This window comes from Podarcis liolepis (genome assembly GCF_965112155.1).
Source record: "Podarcis liolepis genome assembly, chromosome: 5".
NCBI lineage: Eukaryota > Metazoa > Chordata > Lepidosauria > Squamata > Lacertidae > Podarcis > Podarcis liolepis.
Genome location: NC_139556.1, coordinates 39093082 through 39117809, shown reverse-complemented (window position 1 = coordinate 39117809; position 24728 = coordinate 39093082). Strand labels below are relative to the sequence as shown.

Below are 24728 nucleotides of genomic sequence, written 5' to 3'. Positions count from 1 at the left end.
GCACTTGCGCATGGGCACTCCTCCGACCCAGATGTGTGCCGGAAATAGCGCGTGGGTTGGAGGAGCGCCGGAAATATCATGTGTGAACGCGCACAGGCACTCCTCTGACCCGGAAGAGAGTGCATGCACCCATGCTCACGTCAACCCATCTTCTGATTAAGGTTGCCAACCTCTGGACTAGAGGGACTAAGCTAGTACCCTAAATGTCCCTTTGGCTCTTCCTTCCCAAACCTGGGAAGTTTCTGCTCAGCTTAGGGAGGGAGGTGCGATGCTCCAATGGGTCCAGGAACCCTCCTGCCACCTTCCCAAAGCTTTGCGAAGGAGGCAGAAGGGCTCCAGTATCTTGTCAGAGCCTTGGCATCTCCTTCCCAAAGCCCAGGAAGCTTCTGCCTGGCTTATAGAGGGAGGCGCTATGCTTGGGTGCAGGACATCAAGACATCATGCTGTTCTCCTATGGAAAATTTCACTGCACACCACTGACCATTGCCATTCTAAGAGAACAAGGAAGAAGTTCATGGTGTGCTCCGGAACCTCTTTTTCTAGAAAAATGACTGTTTATATATAAGTAGAACAGAAGCAGAGGCAAAGCAGCCCTACTACAAGGCAGCATATCCGCTACCCTACATCAGATAATCAGAAAGAGATCAGGCACTGCCTCATGAGTTCAGAGTTATCTGCCTCCATTTCTTCTGCCCCTTCCAAAAGAGCAAAATGCATTTCCACACACACACACACATGCATACAATCTTCTTATATCTGGGTCATCCCTCAGCAGGAGAGGTGTCATCCTGGCCAAAAGCATAGAGATCCCTATCACCTAATTAGCTCTGACCAACCTACTATATATTATTAGTTATTAACTAGCAATAAACCTAACAAGGTTTATTGTAAGAATTTTAAGGTCATATATATATTAGATGTTCATAAATGTACCAATCAAACACATACAAATGTGTAAACTACATGTCTGAAACCTACAGAAAACTCCTGAAACCATTTTCTCTCTCCCAAAATGACTTCAAATATTTCTCTGCAAGGTTGAAGGAAATGGGAAATCTCCCTACTGTCTTTGCTCACAAATCCTGTCTTAAGGGCATGTTTAAGATATGAATAGGGTGTGAGCCCAGTAGTTATCATAATGAAAGAGTGGCCAGGCTCCCCAGGTACAATGGTACCTCTGGTTAAGAACTTAATTCGTTCTAGAGGTCTGTTCTTAACCTGAGGTACCATTTTAGCTAATGGGGCCTCCCGCTGTCGTCGCCGTTGCGCGATTTCTGTTCTCGTCCTGAAGCAAAGTTCTTAATCTGAGGTATTATTTCTGGGTTAGCGGAATCTATAACCTGAAGCATCTATAACCTGAAGTGTCTGTAACCTGAGGTGCCACTGTAATCCAGTCAAGTGACCGTTAACAGGTAACCTGGCAGACATGATAAAAACAACGCACTTGTTTCTGTTGTAGTCCGCCCCTTCTGGGATACACCCCTTCTGTGATGTATGTATGATGTTTCTGGGGGTGGTCTGGAGTTTGAGGGCGGGCAATTTAAAAAGTCTATATAATGGTGGTCACACCTTTGTTCTGGGTCCCTCCCCCCTCCTGTGTGTGTGGGGGAGAGCACCCTGTTGCAACAGCTTTAATAAAGATCAGGCTTACTAGCTGCCTTGCTTCTCAATATTCTCTGGTTGGCCTCTGTTATTTTCTCCTTCCATTAGAGAACCTAAAAAGAGGAGACTCTATATGGGCTCTTGGGTACCCCATAAGGGAAAAGAGCAGTTTTTTCTTATAACACGAAGGAATTGTCAGTTAACGGTGTAACAATGGTGGAAGTTCACTCATCTTGGATTTGTTACCCACTATCTATAATACATTTTAACATCATATTTATTGTACTCAAAATTAGAGTGGTTAAAAAGATGTATTTTCCCATCTTTGGCATGCACCTTTATCAGTGAAGAATGAATTTGATCCATGTTAGTGGCTCTGAATATAGAAATTTGGTGGTAGTTGTTGCCATACTGACATAGAACTGAAAAGTATGTTTATATTTGACTCACAGGAGTTTGCAAAATAAGATGTGTGAAGAACGGTGTGATTGTGTCCTTTATTCATAATTCACACTACTTAAAATACAATTTGCACATTTTAAAAATGCACCCACATTAGAAAAGGATTCTGTGGAAAAAGTAATGGGAGATGTGACTCCATGTTGTATTACGCAGAAAGTGTGCCATGATGTGATCATGTATTTGCAATATTGGCCTTGGCTCAGGGGCAGAACTGTGTGATCCCTAAGTTGGCTCACGTGCAGTGGGAGCCACCTATGGAAGTTGACTGTGCATAGACAGGATTTCGTAATATCTAAAAACAGAGGCACTAGAAATCATGCCCTTTGCCCTTTGAGCTCTTCACTCAAATCTACAGTGAAAGAACTGACTATGCTTATTCAGAGGTGAGGGAAAAATACTGAGTTATCACTTCACTCTCCAGGGTTAAGCTTTGGCACTGAAACAATAACAAAGGGTCTAGGGTTTAATCCTCACATTAAGCATTACAAAAAGCATAAAGGTAAAGGTACCCCTGACCATTAGGTCCAGTCGTGGACAACTTTGGGGTTGCGGCGCTCATCTCACTCTATAGGCAAAGGGAGCCGGTGTTTGACTGCAGACAGCTTCTGGGTCATGTGGCCAGCATGACTAAGCCGCTTCTGGCAAACAGAGCAGCACACGGAAACGCCATTTACCTTCCTGCCGGAGCTGTACCTATTTGTACTTGCACTTTGACATGCTTTCAAACCAGGGGCGCCGACTTATAAAAAATATTGGGGGAGCCCGTGAAAGCTCATGAATAATAAATAAGCTCATGAATATGCAGATAAAGTGGCGCCGCCTCCTCGTGAGCGAATAGGGGAGAGCGTGCTGCGCCTATTAATCAGCTCCGAAGGAAATTGGGTGGAGCTTTTGCTCGGGAGGGAGGGCAGGAGGCATGCAGCCCGACCCTGTGCATTTTGGGCTGGGGGAGGGGCGGCGGTGGCGCTCTGCTGGAGGGGCGCCTGAGATTATTGGGGGGGCAGAGCCCCCCAAACGAATTTTTGAGGGGGCTCAGGCCCCCTCAGGCCCCATGTTTCAAACTGCTAGGTGGGCAGGAGCTGGGACCGAGCAACAGGAGCATACAAGGATGTAAATCCTGCCTTAGCCACAAATTCAGGTGGGTGAATCACAATGGCTCCAATTCTAAGCATCCTTATTGGGGAATAAGTCCTGTTGAATTAAATGGGACATACTTCTGAATAAATATGCATAGGATTCAATTGTATTTATTGGCCTTGATTCTCCATCTGTGATTTTCCTACAAAACTCTGCATAGGAAATAAGGTGTAATGTGTACAGTGACTTGTACAAACACTGAAACCTGCAACTGACTATAGCTTATCGGTGTCCACATTGTGAGAACATACTGCAGAAAAACTTGATTGTGCAATCATTGCGTGACAGTTCAAACATAAGTCGCAAATTGTTATTGCACAGAAGGGATTTTGTAAAGTATGAAGTAGCCCTAATGATAGCATATTACTTCACAGGATTGGTGAAAGGGATAAAAATCAATCATTATGGGGAAATACAATTTGCAAATTACAACTGTGTCAAGCACACACCAAGATAAAACAAGCGAGGATGTCCCCATCTGAACCCTTTTCCCTTTAGGTGCATCCATTTATTCTCTTTGTAAACTGTTTTGAGGTATTTACAACCAAATGGTCTTTACATTTTATGAAATAAACACAATCCACAGTGGCAGGAAAAGGACATGAAAGAGACCAAGAGATGAGGGTGATAAAACCTGCACCAAGTAAAACTTCAGGACTGTGGATAAAGATACCAAACAGACACAGTGGTACCTCGGGTTAAGTACTTAATTCGTTCCGGAGGTCCGTTCTTAACCTGAAACTGTTCTTAACCTGAAGCACCACTTTAGCTAATGGGGCCTCCCGCTGCTGCCGCCGGAGCACAATTTCTGTTCTTATCCTGAAGCAAAGTTCTTAACCTGAAGCACTATTTCTGGCTTAGTGGAGTGTGTAACCTGAAACATCTGTAACCTGAAGCGTATGTAACCCGAGGTACCACTGTACTGTCAACAAACAAGGCTGGGAATGGGAGGTCTCTTGGGCAAGAGAGAATTTTTGACACCCATCAAGTGGAAATGGCATTTTCTGCAAGTAGGGACAGGTTGATGAGTAGGAAGGATATATTATTTTTAGTTAAGAACAAAAAAATCAAAACGAAACCATGCCTTTCAAACAGCTCGAGGGAGTCAGTAAGCACGCTTGTATAGCGATTCTGCCCCCACTGAGAGACACGGCTGAGTGGAAATTTATTTGAATCGGGGGTTTCCTCAGTCCTAGTCCAACACTCCAAGCAATGCCCAGCAAGGACTTTTTGCTCCCCTTTTACCAGGTTTGTCCTTTCCCCTCAAATGGCCTGCAACTTTTTAGCGTGTGAGTGTTTTTTTTGGGGGGGGGGGCTTTGAGGAAATTGTGGCTCCCTAGCTGCCGACCAGGGCTCAGCAACCATCTCCATCCCTCCAGCTTAGCCTGCTTCACAGGGTCGTTGTGAGGGGAAACCCAGGAGCTGCTCCTTCAGCTCTTCAGCAGGAAAGGCGAGAGCTGTCAAGAAGACGCGAGGCGTCCTGGGAACAAAAGGTCGCGGAGGGTTATTTCACCACGTTCTGTCTTCCACGCGAGGGCGAGTTAAGGAGTCCCTTATGTGAGACACGAAGTGCGCGCGCGGAGGAGGGGGAGCGCGCTCGCGCTGGAATAGGCGCAATCCCGCCTCATGCACAGGCAAAAGCCGCGCGCGAGAGGGAGAAGGTGCCTCCTCAGGACGGCACCGCCGCCGCCGCTCCAGCTCTAGAAGGAGCCGGGAACTCTGCGGCTGCCTCCGCCCCTTCTCGTCAGTCCTCCCTCTCTCCTGCGGAGGGCAGGACGCCTGCGCCGGGGAGGGCGGCGCATTCCGGGCGCCAGGGAGCCGCTGTGGGGAGGCATGAGCGAAGGCGGCGGGCGCTGAGAGTCTCCTCCCTGCCTCGCTCGCTCGCGCGCTGCAGGGGAGAGGAGGACAAAGAGGGAGCGGGCGAGGGGCCGCCTCCTCCCCACCGTCGTCGCCGTCGGTGCGGCCGCCATGGGGGAGCGGCTGCGAAGCCAAGCCGGCGTTTCCTCGGCGGCCGCGTCGGCCCCCACCCCCACCTGCTCGCTGCATAATGGGCTGCTGCACAACGGCTTCCACGGGCTGCCCAGCAATGGGGAGGCTCCCGCGCGCTCGCTGCTCTTCCGACAGGACCCGCCGGTGCCCGGCCAGGGCTCGCCGACGAAGAAATGCCGGACCCGCCGGAGGATGGACTCGGGCAAGAAAAACAGGCCACGTAAGTGAGGAATGCGGAGAAGGGCCCGCCTCGAGCTGGGGGGCAGCGCGGTTTGCCTTGCAAGTATGCACGCGCGCATGCATCTGTGCATCTCTAGGCAGGCGTGCAGGAGCCCTCTGCATCGCGTGATGCAGCGCAGGCCAGGCTGTTTCAGTCGTGTGGCAAGCAGCCCTGAGTCACCACCATTCGGCCACCGCGGGGCGGGGGGGGGGGCTGCCTTGTGAATGAGGCGAGGGCGCTTCTTGGCGGCTGGCTTGCTCACGTGTGTGCTGTCAAATGTGATTGCCCGTGACGAAATCCAAGGCTTGAAGAGCAACGATTTGATTGCTTAGCTGGCTGCAGATAATAATCTCATATGCATGCACATATATATGCATATATATATATATATATATACACTGTGTGTGTGTATATGTATACACACACACCCATACATACATACATACATACAGTATTTTAAGGCAGGAAGGAGGTAAGATTAGAAAGGCTGATTTGCCCTACTAGCGGGCTCGTTATGCCTTTTTCTGCCTTAAAGGACCCAATCGTTCCTTCTCATTGTTTGGTTTTCTCTCCAAAGAGCTCCTCCTGCGCGCGCGCTCCGCCAGCGGCGTGCGGCAGCCTCCTGCTCGAACGCACAACAATCAGTTCATTAAGTACCGTTTCGCTCCGACCAATAGGGCCGCACTCCCGGCGATCACACCCACTGATACCACGTAGGCCGGTCCCGCGGCCGACCAATGAGGAGGCCGGGAGGGAGTGGGCTTGCCTCTGTTTCTACACCGCTGAGTGCAAGTCGCTAAAATGAGAGATTTCTCAATTTACAGCCTGCATAAATGTGACCTTGCTAAAGCGGATGCCGATTGTTGGGGGTGTAAAAGACGCGCAGGCTTGGATTGTCAGCCTCCTGGAAGCCGGCTCTCTGTGCCTTTTAGCAGCTCAAAATGAAGCTTATAATTGATGAAAGGCATTGTAAGTAAATGGCATTGACAGATGAACTTCATTCTCTCTTTGCCTTCCATTAAATTTAGGGAAAGCATTTTAAGAAAAGAGGAAGGTTTTGATTAGGTGGCAGAGTTAAATTCCAGTAAGTGAGACTGTTTTGGATGAGTGGGTTTTAGTTGATAATCAGTTGGCTCTATTTCACCCCTGTGGTTCTATGCAATTTGTTTCCTTTTTTATCTATAATGCAGAAATCTGAGCTCTGTGAGATTCACCTGATCTGCACGAATCTTGGGGCTCATGTATGTGTGTGATTCCCCCCCCCCAAAAAAGTGAATAATCAAGAATAAATAGAAATTCACAGCATATTTTGCCCTTACAGGGGGCCTTGGAAGTGACTGAAATGGTGAGATTAATTGCCTGTTCCTAATTTTGTTTACATGGAAGCCAGACCCATTGTTTTGAGTGGGACTTGCTGGTTGGTATGTTTAGGATTAACAGCATTGAGCTGCAGTGTAGACTTGCCATTCTTCTGCTTTTTTGTTTGTTTGTTTTAAGGAAAGCCAAGCACCTCTCTGGATAACTTGCTGAGCCAGAAAATGTGCACTTATACTCCAATTGAAAACAAATACTCGAGAGTTTGTTGTTATCTCATTATGTAGCATCATCGATGCATGATAAGAGAGAGCAGGCTAGCATGAGAGATCAGTTCTATAGTTGGGTAAGAGATAGAAATGATAAAGTAAACCTGAGCACATGGGAATCACATATTCACTGGATCTGAGGTTTAAATCCTGTTTCACACATGGATTTATTTATTGTGGCTGACAGCACAAATACAGAAATTGCATCTCTTCTAAAGATGAGTGTTTTGCCACTGACTATTGTGGTATCAGAATTTCATGAGCTGCTTTGGATGAATATCTTCTGTAAATAATACACAGCCCTACTGTGGTGATTAAGCCTAAGCATCCCTTCCTTTTAAGGTAGAACATACTCATCTTAAAAAAGGCAAAATTTCCAAAGATACTGTTCATTCTGATGCAGGTAAGTTAGTAAGACTACATGGAGTCACTCAAGTGCCAATTGACTCTTTTTACGCCTCTGGAGTTGATGGGTCTGTGTCAGTGCCATTTTTCCCTATTTCATTTCCTACAGTAATTTTAAAAAATAGGAAAAATATGCCCTAGTATCTGGAATACTGTCTGTCTGCAGGTTTATAGAGCTGGCCTACTACATCCTCCCCCTCCCAATTTTGTTTACTATGGGTTGCATCTGACTAAAGTCATGCTCAGAGTAGATCTATTAAAATAAATATGCTTATATTAGTCATTGTTAACTTCAATCCATTGATTCCTGTGGGTTTACCTTGAGTATGAGTTAGTCAGATAGCACCCTGAAGGTGTATATGTCTTTCTATATATCAAGCAAAACTAAAAAAAGTTTTGCACTGTGCATCTAGTCATTTGATTTCTGTAGATTGTATCTTCAAACAAGGCTTGCGTAAGCAAAGGTGAAAGGAAACTTTCTAATTCCCTTTTGTTAAGTTGTTGTTAATGTCATGTTTAAACATTGTGTTTAAGAAAAATAGTCAAAGACAGTGTTGCATTTCATCTTCAACAAATGCAAAGCGGGATGTTTTTATTTCTCTTTCCTTCTGATTTTAATGTATATATGTGGGGTATATTGTCCTGGGCAAGATAAAGCTACTGACAAATTTAATAAATGAAATAAATATTAGGCCAGTACATTTGTGCTGATAATGTTAGTTCCAGTTTATACTCAAATGCAAAGTTTGTTGTTTTTTTTTAAATTCTTTGCAAAACAGGTTGCAACTTCTGTTGTTTTACACAGACCTTAAAGGTACAATAACATATTATTTTAATACTTTTTTTCTGAAGAGAATGGGCAAAAATAATGTAAAATGACAGTACAGAATTTTTACACTGAGATACATTTGGGCCAGCTCGGAAAAAAAGCTCTGGGTGATTCTCCCCGGCCCTCATTAATGAACTAAAACAGAGAGCTGGCACAGAACAGATCTGAGTAGAACATAACAATGAAAAACCCGGTCTTACTGGTTTAATGTGATTATTCAACATTGGCCTGCAAAGGTGCTTGTTAGCTATGTATGTTAAAGGGTGCAATGAAAATTGCATCAGTGGATTTGTGGGAAGGGAACTTGCTAATGAAAAGGTCTTGGTAACACATGCCTCCGACCACTAATTTCTTGCATGGCACAAAACATTATTATTTTTTCAGTGTCAAAGAAAAAAAAATCAGTCCAGTTATAATTTCAGAGCTATATAGACATTAAATGTACTCTAGCTGAGATCTCTCTTTTTTTTGGTAGCAAGCAGCATGGAAACCCAGACCTGTGGAGAAAGAAGGTTACTTGAAATAAATGGACCTCATGTTGCGTTATGTTGAAACTCTATTTGGATTCAACAGATATATTCCATTGCATTGTGATGGAACCTTCATTACTGGTCTCAAGATGGAAATTGTGGTGATCTCACGCTGGGTAGCCAGGTGATGTCTATGGGTTGCATCTGTTTAGAGCAGGGGTTGTCAACCTGGTCCCTACCGCCCACTAGTGGTAGGATTCTAGGTGGGTGGTAGGGGGGTTCTATGGCACAAGCTGAATTCTTCCATCGAGCACTGGTGGGTGGTAAGGAAATTTTTACCATCAAGAAAGATGCATTAGTGGGCGGTAGGTATAAAAAGGTTGACTACCCTGGTTTAAAGTGTTTATTTTGTTCAACCTACTTGTGGTTCAGGGTTCCCTTGTGCAGCAGCTTCTTAGAGAGTGCTCACAGTTCTTCAGTGCATGCCATGGGGTCAGGCATGCATCCCAGTTCTGGAGAAAGAACTCTGAGCTGCCTAGCTTCCTTGCAGAGACTGGTCATAGCCACCTCCTTGGGCAGAGGGAAAAACAGGAGGAGGAGTTAGCAGCTGTGGCAGGTGGTACTGTTGTAGTTCGTTTTGCTTTCTTCTCAAAACTATAACTTCTCAAAAGTTTTTTTTTAATCAGACGTTCCCTGGAACAGCTGAGCTCTTCCAGCTTGCATGTTCCAGAGGGCATTGCACGAAGTACCTTGAAAGGTGGGGAATATAAAGAGATACAGATTTGAGTCCAGTGCTTTGAATCAGGGCAGGGCTGACCAGCTCTTTATGCATACGAATAGGCGATATCTGTTTGTGTATAGAATTGTCCTTGAGTCTATATTTCTCCCTGTCTGCCAGAAAGCACTTTTTCCGGAGTGGCAGTATGCAACTGCTTTTCATGCTTTGTATACCTTGGCTACCAAAACAAACTCTTTAAAAAAAAAAGCCTGTACAGAAACTGGCTGCAAACCAATGCAAATGAAGTAGCCTTATCTGAGGATTCAAGAGTTAATGCTTTTGAATGTTCCCTTTCATGCCCCAGGATTATAATTTAGTTGAGTAGTGCTAGTCAAATAAATACTGCACGTATTTCCATTCTCTGTGCCCTCCTCACAAAAAACAAACAAACCAAGAGGGTTTTTCATTGGTGGTGGTGGTGATAATGGTGTTATTACCTATAAAATGCTCAGAAATTCTGCATCTCTGCGGAGAGCAGAGTTGACCGTAATACTTTCCAGTGCTTTGAACTTATTTCAGTATGCTGGCAATCATTTATAAAACCCTAAATAGCCTGGATCCTGCACACCCAGAAGACTGCCCTCACTCTTATATTTTATTTTGATATTAATGATTCTCTTAAATATTCAATCCAGTCCATAGGCTTCCCTTCAACTTTGAAACTATCTTTTTCTAGAGGCTTGACTAAAACCACTGATGGGACGGAGAATGGGGGGCGGGGAGGGAAATGGCATTTTGTCGCCTAGCCCAAGCCCTCAGAACCCTGATCACATTGCAGAGGGTTGGACTAGATGACCCTTGGGGTCCCTTCCAATGCTACAATCCTGTGATACCATAAATCCAATCAAATAATTCCTCATTCTAGAAAGCACTTTAACAACCCTAAACTGGACAGTGTTAGGTGTTTTTTGTATCAGTGAAGCAGTCTAGGCTTGATTCTAACCTGTATCATGTGTATATGTATGAATGATGCATCTGTATATATATGAGTGATGCAGGACAGATTAAACATCATCGTAATCATCATCATCATAATTTATTATTTATACCCCGCCCATCTGGCTGGGCTTCCCCAGCCACTCTGGGCGGCTTCCAACAAAATACATTAGTGCATCAAACATTAAAAGCTTCTCCAAACATGGCTGCCTTCAGATGTCTTCTAAAAGTATGGTAGTTGTTGTTCTCTTTGACATCTGGTGGGAGGGCATTCCACAGGGCAGGTGCCACTACCAAGAAGGCCCTCTGCCTGATTCCCTGTAACCTGGCTTCTTGCAGGGAGGGAACCACCAGAAGGCCCTTGGCGCTGGACCTCAGTGTCCAGGTAGAACGATAGGGATGGAGATGCTCCTTCAGATATACTGGACTGAGGCCATTTAGGGCTTTAAAGGTCAGCACTAACACTTTGAATTGTGCTCATGAAAACGCAAACCCAATGGTGTTCAGCAGAGTTCTTGTGTTCTGCTGCAAGTCACCAAAACTGAAGAAATCAAGAGAACTACCTTATTGGTGGTGACTGTTATTATTTATTACCCACCTTGAGGTTAGGTGTGTCCTAAGTACTTGTTAGGCAAGTGATTACATCAGGACTGGAGGGGGAAGCTGTGTCATCCCTCACAACCATGTACTTATTGTTATTATTATTACCCCATTTCTTACCTGCCTTTCACCATAAGACCCCAGAGCAAGTTACAGCAATTTAAAACTATAATATTAAAACAGCTTAAAACAGATTGCAGTCGCAGGAATAGGGTGAGAGGTGCAGTATTCTACTTCTGACTTCCTACACTTCTTGACTGCATGGTAGATGACTTGCAATGTGTTGAAATAACAAATGACCTGGTGTGATCTTACCGTGTGCAGTCTGAACATTAAAGTAATGTGTGATGTGCAGCAGCCTTTGCTTTGTTGTTTGATTCGTGTCTGCATGTAAAGATCTAAAAAATAATAATATATGAATGAATATGTAAGCATGCATTTTCTGGGGCGATAATCTTGCACAGGGTTTTCCAGCAAGGGAGAAAAAGTCATGAACTTCGTACATAAAGATCTCACCCTTGTAGGCCATCTAGATAATTGCAGAACTACCCATTTCTTGCTCTATACCCTCAATCAGTAAAGTAGATTAGAATTCCCTACTCTAAATCTAGATAGCACACACAGCTCGACTGTTTCCCCCCCTTCCCAATTCTGGACAATTAGTCCAGTTTAAAGTGCACCCGGGAACTGTGTTAAAGGTACTCTCACAGTATCCACAAATGAACTTTCCCCTAGATTGTCCAGCTGTTAGCAGCCATCAAGTTAAGTGATCCTTGTAATCTTTTAGATACCTCCTGTTTGCTTTAGACCTCCTTCTCATTGAGGTGGCAAACATGGGCCTGAGCTGTACCACTTCAAATAGCACGTGGGGCTCACATGATTGAATTGTCCAGAAAAAAGAACTTCCCTGCACATAGGAAGCTAGATGTCAAGAGAAGGCCTTCTAACCGAGCCTAAGCTTGTGTGTGTGTGTGTGGGGGGGAATTCCTTCTTTATGTAGGATTCCCCCCCATGGGCATACCATCATACATGCCCCCACCCCCAGAAGTATATGACTTCGAGAACTAAGCCACAGTCATATGCTTTTTCTTTGAATGGTTAAGAGTGCCCAGAGTTGGAAGAGAACTTTGAGATTGTCTAATCCAGGCATGGTCAAACTTGGCCCGCCAGATGTTTTGGGACTGCAACTCCCACCATCCCTAGCTGACAGGACCAGTGGTCAGGGATGATGGGAATTGTAGTCCCAAAAACATCTGGAGGGCCAAGTTTGGCCATGCCTGGTCTAATCCAACCCCTGGCTTAATTCAGGATGTGTAATGGAGGATGCAACTATGTTATCCCATTGAGTCTCTGCTAAATACCTCTTGTAAAATGAGAGCCCATCACTGCCCTTGCTCTTCCCCTCAGACCTTAAACCCTCACAACTGGAGGTTTTGAAACTTTTATTGATGAAGTCGGTGTAGCATCCCAACGTGTGTCTACATGTTACAAGCAGGTAAAGCATGACAGAGCCGTAAAATACATGTGTAGGCTTACCTAAGATGTTTATCCGATACTTGGCTTGGCCCCTGCACTCTTCCTTTTGAAGAGCAAGGTGTGCACAGCTTATTCACATGCTTGATGTCCTGAGCCTCAGGGCTGGGCAAGCAAACAGGAACTCCTCCATAGAGGCTGGGCTAGCATGGCCTGCTCACTCAGGCCCCTCTGCGTCCTTGGGAGATGGAGGTTGTGTTGATCTAGCCCAGTGTTTCCCAACCTTTTTTGGGCAAAGGCACACTTGTTTCATGAAAAAAATCTCGAGGCACACCACCATTACAGCCCCGTGACGTCAGCGCGCAGCGTCACGCCGGGAGGGACATGAATTGCTAGCAAATTACATAATCACCTCCTTGAGGGCTGGCTCATCTTCTCCGAAGGCAGAACCCCATTAATTAACAGCACAGACTCACACCATAGCCAAGACGAGGGGGGAAAACCTCAGTCATGCACAGTCATGCACATGTGGGGGCTAAATGAGGACGAAGACCGGGCAGAGAGCAGGGTTCAAATCACCCCACCTGGCCAGGACAATCCCTGGGTGCTCCCTTGGGCCACTCGCCTGACCCACCTCGCAGGGCTGTTGTTGCAAAGACAACACGGGGAGAACCAGGCGCGCCCCCGGGAGCTCCTTGGAGGAGAAAGCGGGCGATGAATGCAATGCACGAAATATATGAGAGGCGACCAGGTTTTGCAGGTGAGGGGCCCCCGCCAGCCTCCGCTTCCAACACCCGGCGCAACGATGCCGAAGTTTCCCCCCGGGCTCGGCTCGGGGAGCAGCGCTGCTCCCCCCCGCCTCCCCTTCGCCCTCCCGGCTCTCTCTGCCGCCCACTGGGGACCCCCCTCACCTGCCAAGTCCGGAGCGCCGGTGGAAGTTGCATGCATGCATGCAGGGCGCCGCGTTGCCATTGCATTGCACTGCACTCCATGCAACGCCTGCACGCATGCATTGCCTTGCCCGCCCGCCAAGGGGTCTCCCCGCGGTCCGATGCGTCCCCTCCGGCGCGGATGCAGCATTGCAAAAATAAAAAAACCCCGACGCAGCCCTACCTGGGGGGCAGCCGCCGCTCCGCCTCCGCGGGGATCCCCGGGCTCCATCCTGCCGTCCGATCTCCGCGGGGGCGCAGGCAGGCTGCGCGGGGTCTGCGCGGAAGAGCCCCTGCCCGCCCGGCCGCCGCCGCCGCGCTCATTCCATGGCCGGGAGAAGAGCGCTTCAAACAAAACGCCCGGCCCGCCAGGCCACGCTGGGAAACGTAGTTCGCGGAGCCCAAGGGCGAGGGGACTACGGATCCCGGCAGCCCCCGCGCCGGGGACGGAGGGGGAGAGGCCGGGTGCAGGGATGGAGGGACGGGTGGGCGAGCGAGTGAGTGAGTGGCAGCCGCCAAGCCTTGGCCGAGAGCCAGGAAGGGCCTCCCCGGAGGAGGAGGAGGAGGAGGAGGGAGGCGCAGAGCGGGAGGGAGGGAGGGAACCCCAGGGGTAATCTAGTGACGGCGCCCCAATCGAAAATTTGACTTAAAAAAAAAAATCTTTCGAATTTTTTAATTTTTCCCGCGGCACACCAGGCAACATCTCGCGGCACACTAGTGTGCCGCGGAACAGTGGTTGGGAAACACTGATCTAGCCTACTCATAGTTGGGCTTGAACCCAGGCACTGGAGCCACCGCCGCAGCTGGTGATGTATCACTTGGGGTTTTCGATGCCACGGAGGCAGGCTGCTCTTCTGAAAGGGCCCTTCCTCTGAATCCAGATCTCCCAATCCTCTGGGACCTCCCCCTGGGTCAGAATCCTATAATGGCGCCAAGTTATCACCCCCTCCCACCCCACTAGGATTTCCTCTTGTTCAGCCTCTCCTGGCTCCTTCCACTTACTCTCGTCATCCAGCCACCCTCTTCATGATGACAATCACCTCCTGAGGTATCCTGTTTCATTGTGGATCAACCCTTAGCATTCAGAAGTTTTTCCTAACTCTGCTGCCTCCTTAATAATTTCCCACCTGTTAGTTCTAGTCTTGCCTTCTGGTGCAGCACAGAACAAGTTCCCCCTTCTACCTGGCAGCTGTTTTCCATTGTCTAACAGGTTAAACATATCCAGCTCCTATTGTTGTTCCTCACATAGGATTTGGTTTTTGGACCCTTTTATATCCTCGTCCTCCTCTTTCAACATTCCACAGTTTTATAAAAGCCTTTCCCAATTGGGGAGGGAACTCTGGCCTGCAGATCTATTTAGGGGTGCCCATTTGGCCATTTCAACCAAGCCCTGCCCACCTGTCCGAGATGGAGGAGGTTAGGATCCAGACTACCAGTTGGAGCCAGTTCCCCACCCCCCCCATTAGATATTTTGGACTGCAACTCCCACCTGCTCCAGAAAGCACTGGCATGTCAGCTGAGGCTGATGGGAGTTGTAGTTTTTTAAAAAGGCAGGCGGATACTTAGAACTGGGTTGTGCCAATGCAAGTTCCTATAACCTGGTACAACATGAAATAACAACAGTAGTGGACACCTTCTCCCATCTCTCAGGATTTTGTTAAAGTAATGAGATTAGGCAAAGGAATTGCTAACAAGTTCTTCTGAACAGATGAGAAGTAAAAAGAAGCAATCCCAAACAATGCAATGAATAATGTTGGTAAGATAATTTTAGATAATATAAAATATTCAGTGATTTCTTTTAAAAGACAGTTGTATAGTGCTAACATTTTAATTGGATTTGTTAATAATGGGTGTGTGACATTTCAGTGAGAAGTTGCCAAGGGTGCAGGGTGGGGTGTAACTTCTCCAAGGCCGTGGGAATTTCACAGCATTAAATAATAATAATAATATAATAATTTTTTATTTATACCCCGCCCTCCCCAGCCAAGGCCGGGCTCAGAGCGGCTTACAAGCAATAATAAAAACAAGATGAGTGATTACAACTTAAAAACAAAAATAAAATACAACATTAAAATAATGGAACATTAAAATATTAAAATGAAGCCTCATTGCAGGAGAAGGAAAAGAAAAAAGAAAAAAGGGGGGGGGAATCAAATTGGCTCCGATCCAAAGGCCAGGCGGAACAACTCTGTCTTACAGGCCCTGCGGAAAGAAATCAGATCCTGCAGGGCCCTGGTCTCATGAGACAGAGCGTTCCACCAAGTTGGGGCCAGTGCTGAAAAGGCCCTGGCTCTGGTTGAAGCCAATCTAACTTCCTTAGGGCCTGGGACCACTAGGGTGTTGTTATTTATGGACCTTGAGGCTCTCCGTGGGGCATACCAGGCGAGGCGGTCCCGTAGGTACGAGGGTCCTAGGCCGTGAAGGGCTTTAAAGGTCAAAAGCAGCACCTTAAATCTGACCCTGTACTCCACCGGGAGCCAGTGCAGCTTGAAAAGCACTGGATGAATATGCTCCCATGGCAGAGACCCCGTGAGGAGCCTCGCTGCAGCATTCTGTACCCGCTGGAGTTTCTGGGACAGCTTCAAGGGCAGCCCCGCGTAGAGCGAATTACAGTAGTCAAGCCTGGATATGACTGTCGCATGGATCACTGTGGCCAGGTCGGGGCGGGAAAGGTAAGGGACCAACTGCTTGATGCGGCGAAGGTGGAAAAATGTCGCCTTGGCTGTTGCTGTGACTTGCGCCTCCATGGAAAGGGAGGCGTCAAGGATTACACCCAAACTCTTAACGGAAGGCAATGGTACTAATTGGGCCCCCGCAAGAGAAGGGAGTTGGTCCCTCATCCCCATGCTATCCCGACCTAGCCATAGGACCTCTGTCTTCGAAGGATTTAGTTTCAATCGGCTCCCACGAAACCATCCAGCCACAGCTTCCAAGCATCTGGTCAGTGTGTAAGGGGCCGAGTTGGTGTGGCCATCCATCAGCAGATAGAGCTGAGTGTCATCAGCATATTGATGACAGCCCAGCCCAAAGCTCCGGATAATCTGGGCAAGGGGGCGCATAAAGATGTTAAAAAGCATTGGGGAGAGAATTGCGCCCTGCGGCACTCCACACACCAAGGAGTGGCGTGATGACATTTCCCTCCCTAGTGCCACCCTCTGTCCCCGACCAGAGATAAAAGAGCACAACCAGTTACGGGCTATGCCCTGTATTCCCACGTCTGCAAGGCGATGGTCCAGAAGATCATGATCGACCATGTCAAAGGCTGCTGACAAATCTAAGAGGATCAGCAGTCCTGACCCGCCTCGATCCAGTTGTCTACGGATATCATCTGTTAGGGCAACCAGAGCCGTCTCCGTCCCAAAACCAGGACGGAAACCGGACTGAAATGGATCTAATGCCGATGTTTCCTCCAGAAACCTACCAAGCTGTTCAGCAACCGCTCTCTCAATTACCTTACCCAGGTATGGAAGATTTGAAACTGGGCGGTAATTGGATAGGTCTAAGGGATCTAATGAAGTTTTCTTTAAGAGTGGACGCACCACTGCTTCCTTCAGTTCCCCTGGGAATGTCCCCGTGTCAAGGGACAAATTGATAATTTCTACCAGGGGGGTCCGCACAACATCTGGACACTCCCTAATCAGCCAAGACGGGCACGGATCAAGGAGGCAGGTGGTGGGCCTACCAACTTGGAGGAATCTATCCACATCAGTAGGGAGTATCCGATCGAAATGGTCCAACACTGGACCTGAAGTCAGTCGAGGGGCCTCCAGTTCAGTCACTGTATCTAAATAAACCAAATAAATCTTATTTTCAATCCTAAAGGATAGATGCTCTTAAAAAAAACCAGCAACAATCCCAAACCCAAGAAAACTAATAATCTTAGGATATTCAGGTGCTATCCACAAGCTGAAACCTGTGACTTGTTATGTTACAATTATTGTAAAGAAATAAATATTAACCAGTGTGGTACAGTAAGCATATAGTATTGGCCTGGGGTTCAGTTTCCATTTGGTCACAAAACTCAGCCTAGCCTATGTTTATGATTGTTGCTCCCCTGATTTCCTGCGAGATGGGAGGACAGTAGAAATATAAATGGGATAAAATAATGGTAGTAAGCCAGAATGTCTGGAATTAGAATGGGTTTTATCAGTTTAATGTCTATTATGTATATGAGAGAAGATGTTAAACCCAAATAGATCTATGTACTCTGTTCCCAACGAAACTGTTGCTGGAAGAAATAGAATTGTCTTTCAGAAAGCTTTTGGCCTGTCTTCTTCAATGTGTGCCCCAAAGGCCTTGCTTGGAGAGTAGGTCAGGATGAGCTAATCCAGTGTGGCAATGGATATATACACATGGCACATGGGAATACATAGCACGTCAGGCGCTGCAACCCTCCAACAGTTTGACTTCACCCCCGAAGGCGCACTCCTCCATCACCTCCAAGACAGATGGATGCCAACAAGCAATTAACATAACTGCAATACCACTGGCCAGGGTCTTGTTTGTGTACTATAATTTCTCTGCTGCCCTCATGTGGATTTTAAAGCTTGCATGCCCTTGATAGGTCAGTCATATGATTTCCTCTCTGCAGTTCAAATTCCTTTGTGTTGGATTAATGGCTTGCAAGTAGTGTAGGAATTAATACGACTCCTAACACCGGGGGCCTGCAAGTTGTTTGTGCTGACACCGGCAAGCAAACTGAAATGTGCTTTAGGTGATAGATGGTGAAAGAGGGAAGTCGAAATCCTTTTCTCTGTTTGTCTGCCCCCAAATGGAAGAGAAGAGGCAGCTACTCTTTACACAGAACATAAAACAAGCCCCTGTCAAGAACAGACTGAGTAAACTCTTAGGATCTCTTTGCTTGCTCTTAAAAATTGAGAAGAGTGGAAACCCAGGTCAAAATACACTTGCGTTTCTGTTTGTAGCAAGATGTATGTACTTCCCAACAATGGGACAATCCCTCTTCCTCTTTTGCAAAGGGAAGAGGAAGTGCAAGACACTGAAATGGCGCAGGTGGGCAGCTCGTGGCATCTCCAAGAAGGGTCCCCTGCCAGAAACCCTGGAGAGTCACTGCCTGTCAGTGTAGACAATACTGAGCTGCATGGATCAATTGTCTGACTCAAATAAGGCATCTTCCTGTGTTCAGACATGTTCCATTTGCGCAGCTTATGCATGAGGTCAGGTCATTGTAGCCATAAGCTATGATCCAGAGAGGGAGAGCGCGCCTACTGTGTCTGCACAGGCTGTAGCTTGAGGCAAAGTTTGCATTGGCACAACTGGATGTCATTTATTTGCACTGTTCACTTTCCTCCCCTTTTGCGTGTCTTAGTAAACAGAAGCTGTGTTTTGAAATTTCCCTGAATTTAAAGTTCACCATACAGGAATGGTGGAGTAGCACTGAAGTGCAGGTGTAGACTGTGCCAGGCTCCAGGTGGTAAGGACAGGCCTTCCAATCAATGGTGGCCATGGATTTGTATAGATTCAATTATAGCTTTAAGCTTTCTCATCAGTAGATGAGACTAACTTATGCTGGCTCTGCATTTTCATTTTGGTGAACACCTGTTGCCAGAGGAACTCTTTCGCTGTGGTGCAAATGGGCAAGTTCCTTTAATTTGCCATCCACAAATAATTAAGTCAATAGAGCGAGTGTGAATTTACCTGTAATTAGAGTTCTTGGTTGCTTAAAAACCAGGATTTGTGTAAGTCTGTAATGGGATTAGTGTTATGAGCTTCAGTGCACCATAGTGCAATACGATGTGAGCTTTTGCAGCGTTTAATCTAGATAATCTAAAATATTATCCTGTTGGCACTGGCCGCAAGCCTTCTGGAGTTTTATGAAAATGACATTGTAAGTAACAACTCCCCCGCCCCCCAAAGAAGTTACCAGCCTGTTGGGGACTGACTGAAAAAATGTATTTGTATGCTGGGTGCTGGAGAGAGGCCAGCTCATTCTGCTTCTATCCTGTGTGTGGAGACGTCACTTGCCTGGGTGACTCACTTGTTTGGGTATAATTTCATGCACCTGCCTGCTTCCAGTCCTTGGTTGCCGATGGGTACCAGGCTAGTACTTAAATACAAGGGTGTCTTTAAAAGTAAGATCTTTGATGTTGCACCAGGTAACTGCAGAAACATATACTAACAGTATTCCCTGGTGGTTTATAGATTAGTCTCCTATCGGGCAGACTTTGGCATGCACTGTGCTGGGGTGCTTTCCCCCCAGATACAACAACTTTAACAACAGAGTACATTTTAGTGTGTGAGAGAGCAGGCAGTTAGTTTTGTGTAAATGGTGTAGAACTTCAAATATTACTTGTTGCTGCAGCCAGGTCAAGCTATGAGGCATCATTCTTTCATTCTTTCGCTGGTCTGTAGTACACGTCCTTTGTGAGCGGATATGAGTTGTGCACCGGCTTTGGGTAGAGGAAATCTGGTGTTACCAGGGGGTGGGCAATAATGGAAAGTCAAGTATGTGTATTCCTAGCATTATGAACAACCTGTCGTTGGAAGCTACTAAACAAACACACCTTGATGTGTGTGTTAAGAGATCATAGCGCAGATTCTGTTCAACACAAATATGGCTTAATCTTCAGCCTTTATGTGGTACAGCTGAAGTCATCGTCATTTTTTAAAAAATTACGGGGATCAATATTTAGAGTGTGAAATAATCTGGCTCCTGTTTTTGCTTGTTTGTAGAAATGCCAGTCAGAAGCTGATTACTTGGAAATGGGATCACTATGATGGCAAATTTTCTTTATGGTATTTGAAGTGCAATACAGTGGTGCCTCGCAAGACGAAATTAATCCGTTCCGCGAGTCTCTTCGTCTTGCGGTTTTTTCGTCTTGCGAAGCACGGCTATTAGCGGCTTAGCGGCTATTAACGGCTTAGCAGCTTAGCGGCTTTAAGAAAAAGGAAACAAACTCGCAAGAACTCGCAAGACGTTTCGTCTTGCGAAGCAAGCCCATAGGGAAATTTGTCTTGCGGAACGACTCAAAAAACGGAAAACTCTTTCGTCTTGCGCGTTTTTCGTCTTGCAAGGCATTTGTCTTGCGGGGTACCACTGTAATTAAATTTTGGGATATATTACCCGGTAAATAAAAGAACATTTCTGCCAGCATGGCTTCTCTGTCATGCAAGTTTGTCATCTTAGGTTGACAAATCCATCTGGTGAGGGTGTAACTATGATTTTGTGTTGCAACGGGAGAGAAGGCTTTGCAGAAACCTCCCATTAGTTGACAGATTCTTTTGTGTATTACACTAGTAGAATTAAAAAGGAAATCTGTATGGCAGAGGTTTTCAACCTTTTTGAATCCATGGCTTTCTTGGCCAACTACAGTCTTTCCCCGGCACCCCCGTGGGGCTTAGGAGCCCTGTTATGTCACCCCTTGCCTGCAGAGCTGGCAGCCTCTCACCCTTTTTCAAACACACTACCTTGTGGAGGGTTCCCTCAGTCTCCTCTCCTTTCTCCTTGGGAGTCCTCTGGGCAGCTGCTGCTGCTGCTGTCACTGGTCTCTGAGCTGCCCCCACCCCAAAGAAGAGGTTCCTCCCAAAGGCACCATTCGCCTGCGGAGCTTATAGCCAGGGCTGCTGCAATAAACAGCTGTGCAAGCAGGCACCCCAGGTTGCCATGGTACAGTGGTTGAAAACTACTGCTGTACGGTAAGAAAATTAGACATGCAAAAGGATGAGGTGTTTAGCTTTTTTAACTGTGAAGTGAAACAGGTTTGGAAGCAACAAAAGCTTTTTGTGAACTGTGTGTGTTTGTGGGTGTAGAAGAGCCCTATTTGAAGTTTTCCTCTTAGGTACATAATGTTTTTTATCTCTTAAGGGCTAGAAATTAAAACTTCTATAAAATGGACCTTGAGATGCTCTGGGAATATGAATGAAAGACCTTAAATCCTCAGGGCAACATTACAAACAAGAAGGGAAAACTCATAATAACAATTCGTAATAAATGTAAGGTTTCATAAAAGGCTGTGGGGAACCATTAACTTGCAATCCTCTGCATGCTTATGTAAGACGAAGCCCCATTAGATTCAGTGGGACTTGCTTCTGAGTACTCATAGGATCAGGTTTTTGGGTTAACATGTATACTATACTAACACTACCTTTCAGTCATAAGGGTACTATCAGTAAGAGCTTAAACATTAGGCTTCTCCTCTAAATTGCCAGAAACGCAGAATGAAAATCCAAAACCAGAAACTGTGCAGTCTCCAGAAGCTGATTGGACTGAACAACACCCACCGTTTGAATATTATGACAGCAACTATTTGTAGCATGGTTAGTGTTTTGCCTGCTCACCAGTAGGCATTTAGAATCTGAGGGAGCCTTCTAGGAATTTAAAGCACCCTTCCCACTATTATAAAATTGACTATGCCTCTTTCTATGGTCAGCCTTGTCCTAGCAACACAATGGAAATACAGATGAAAATAATTCTTTTAATGAAGGGTTTGGGGAAATGTCTAGGTATCACTGTTAATTGTATTTGGATTTATTTTATCTGCCTTAGCTCAAGACTGCAAGGTTGATTCCGGTACATCTTTATCTCTTTTTAGCTACACAACAGGTTAGATTTATCCAAGAGTGGGTGACATGTCCAGAAAAAGTATAGGAATGGGAGATGGTGGGGAATAGAAATACCTTGGCTACAGCACCGGCTGGGTTTGTTTCTCTTTGAGATTTCTTCATCCTTTGATTTGTAATTAATTGTGTAAACCAAATATATTTAGGTTTTTTAGGCTGCCCATTTGGAGGTTTCAGAGAGAGTGCTGTTGGTTCTTAAGCCCTCCATAATGGCTAGCTAAAAATTAAACTTGAGAATGTTAGTCCATTCCCGCCCCCCCCCCCCAAAAAAAAACCAGTCACTGGAAGAAGGGACAACATTCTGCTCTTTTCTTCGAATTTGTGCAGAATAGTTGCATTTTTCACTCACTTGTTGCCCCAACTGCTTTGCTATTCCAGACTGAGTTAAATGAGGCCTTGTTTGCCACATGGAAAGCACATCCCTGTGTCAGTACAGTGGTACCTCGGGTTACATACGCTTCAGGTTACGGACTCCGCTAACCCAGAAATAGTACCTTGGGTTAAGAGCTTTGCTTCGGGATGAGAACAGAAATTGTGTTGCGGCGGCAGCGGGAGGCCCCATTAGCTTCAGGTTAAGAACAGTTTCAGGTTAAGAACGGACCTCCGGAACAAATTAAGTACTTAACCCGAGGTACCACTGTAGTCCATGCCTTGCAGCAGCAGTATCACTTAAAGGGCTCTTAATGCCGCCGCCCCCCGCCTTATCTGGTGCCTGTAGTACCTGCATGCCAATATAGTTCTCTCCCAGAATACACAATGACATTGCAATGCTGCGTGCAGCCTATAGATGAGTGGCCTTCTGCCTACTCAGTAGTCAATCCCATTGAAATAGAATCTTGGGATTGTGTACTTCAAAGCAGTGTTAGAAACTGAGATATGAAAGCTAGGATCTAAACGGCACCTTAAGCATGGTTATGGGTGTAACAGTGTCTAGGCACACTTTTCTTATAACAAGAATACAAAGCTGAAAATGAATGAACTGCAGCTAAAATATTATGTTCATTTTTCACATGGTCTAGTAGTCCTTCCCCTGACCACCCCCTTAATACTCTTAAGAGGGCCTCTTCTCCAGTCTTCAGAGAGGGGCTGGAAGTGGGGATGCAGGAAAGGTCCTCCTTTCCTTCCACTGCAGTTTTAAACTGAAATCTTAGGGCGCAGTACTGTGCCCAGAACTCAGAAGCTGACCGTGCTAAAGAAATTCCCTTTTGCAAAGTGCGCCTAGAACAATGGGAGCTTCAAACACTTCTTCAGTGTAAATCCCACTGAATTCAGTAGGATGTACTCCCAGGATTGTAGTCCTTTATGCTATAATTGATGTGTGGAGCGTGAACATGGGCTTGTGGTGGTTTGGGGGCAGCCTCAACACAGAAAATGGATTGTTCAAATTGACTTTCTGTTTAAATGTTTTCCAGTAGCAAATAAATAAATGTAGCTTATTTCAACAATGATGCCTAAGCAACACAGAGGATAAATTATGTAAACAGCCCATATGTTTCTGGTGGCATCTTATCCTTTGACGGGAGGCTGTTTTCCATCTGTTTCCTTGTTCAGTTTGGAGCAACTGGTTGGGGCAGGCATGTTGCTAACACCCCCTGTAGCGCTTGTGTCAGTTCCAAGAATAGAACCAGAGGAACTATTTTGGGAGCGTTGTTTCCCCAAAGGAGGGAGACAGGGAAAGCGATTGGCCAGGAAGTGTTCTTCCCTTCCCTTTTTATCCTGGCTCATTCTATTCAGTAATTCTAAGAATCAACCATAATAACACACTGTATACCTGCTGTGCGTAGATCCAGATTTGAGGAGGTGTTTGTAATAAGAAATACATAATTCTACATTTGTGTGCTGTTCCTTTGAGTTTGAACGTAAGGCTTAATAATAGGCATGGGTAAACAATTCCATGGGCAGTGAGGGTGGTGTTGGCAGTGCTGCTTTTTAAAAGTAGAATAGTGAGTGGGCTGCATCCTAGAACATAGATATCTGCTTGCTCTTTCTTCCGAGCACAAAGTATTCCTGCTGCTTTGCCTCCATCAGCCCCAGCATTGTGGAAACCTGTGCAGGTTATCATTAAGACGGAAGTTGCTATGGGAAATAGGGTTGGGAGGTGATTGCTTTTCACTGCTCTGTTTTCCATCTATGTCAGGAAATACCTGTATGCTTAGTACTGTGAATGTGCCTGGCACAACAGGATAACATTAATTAAAAAGGGACAAGTCTTTGTCCTAAGTTGCTTACAGTCTAAATTTTAATGAAACTGGGCAGAGATGATAGAGGAAAATAAACAATGGGTGGAAATATTCAGAACTTGCTGATACAACTCTTGGAAAAGTGGTGGTGGTGGTTGTTTTTGCAGCCAACTGGGGGCTGAGGTTCAGGGGTTAGGAGAATGCGTATTTGTGACCGAGCTTACTGGTTCTAAATTCTGAACTACCATTGTAATAAACAATTCAGTGATTTTGCATGCTAAATATGCATGTCAGGCTCAGAGAGAGAGAGAAGTATGATTTTAACTGTCTTGATACGGTTGCTTTGAAGAGGTACTAAATAAGTAACCAAAATATGATTTGTGCTTTGCTGCTTATTATTGAATTATATCCAAGAGAGGACCTTTAAACTTTCCGTGGGACTCTATCCCTGCTGGAATCCCTTTGCTCCCACCCCCTTCTGTAATGGCATCCTAGGCCACCTGAAACGTCACTTAAAACACACAAACAAAAGCTTTCAGATACATGGGCATGAAT

General features: G+C 46.0%; 1 protein-coding gene across 5 annotated transcripts in view; it reads left to right on the top strand.

Moving 5' to 3' along the window:
* Positions 1-4718: 4718 nt before the first annotated feature.
* PANK1 (pantothenate kinase 1) overlaps positions 4719-24728 on the top strand; it is a 34816-nt gene continuing 14806 nt past the window's right edge. The window contains exon 1 of one of the 5 annotated variants that reach the window (XM_083503124.1): positions 4719-5410. In XM_083503124.1, the coding sequence (XP_083359250.1) occupies positions 5170-5410 (241 nt within the window). In that variant the 5' untranslated portion in view covers positions 4719-5169. Of the gene's footprint in view, positions 5411-6024; positions 6380-18777; positions 19262-24728 lie in introns of those variants that run through there. The other 4 variants (XR_014526179.1, XM_083503125.1, XM_083503126.1 and 1 more) reach the window with 4 other exon arrangements.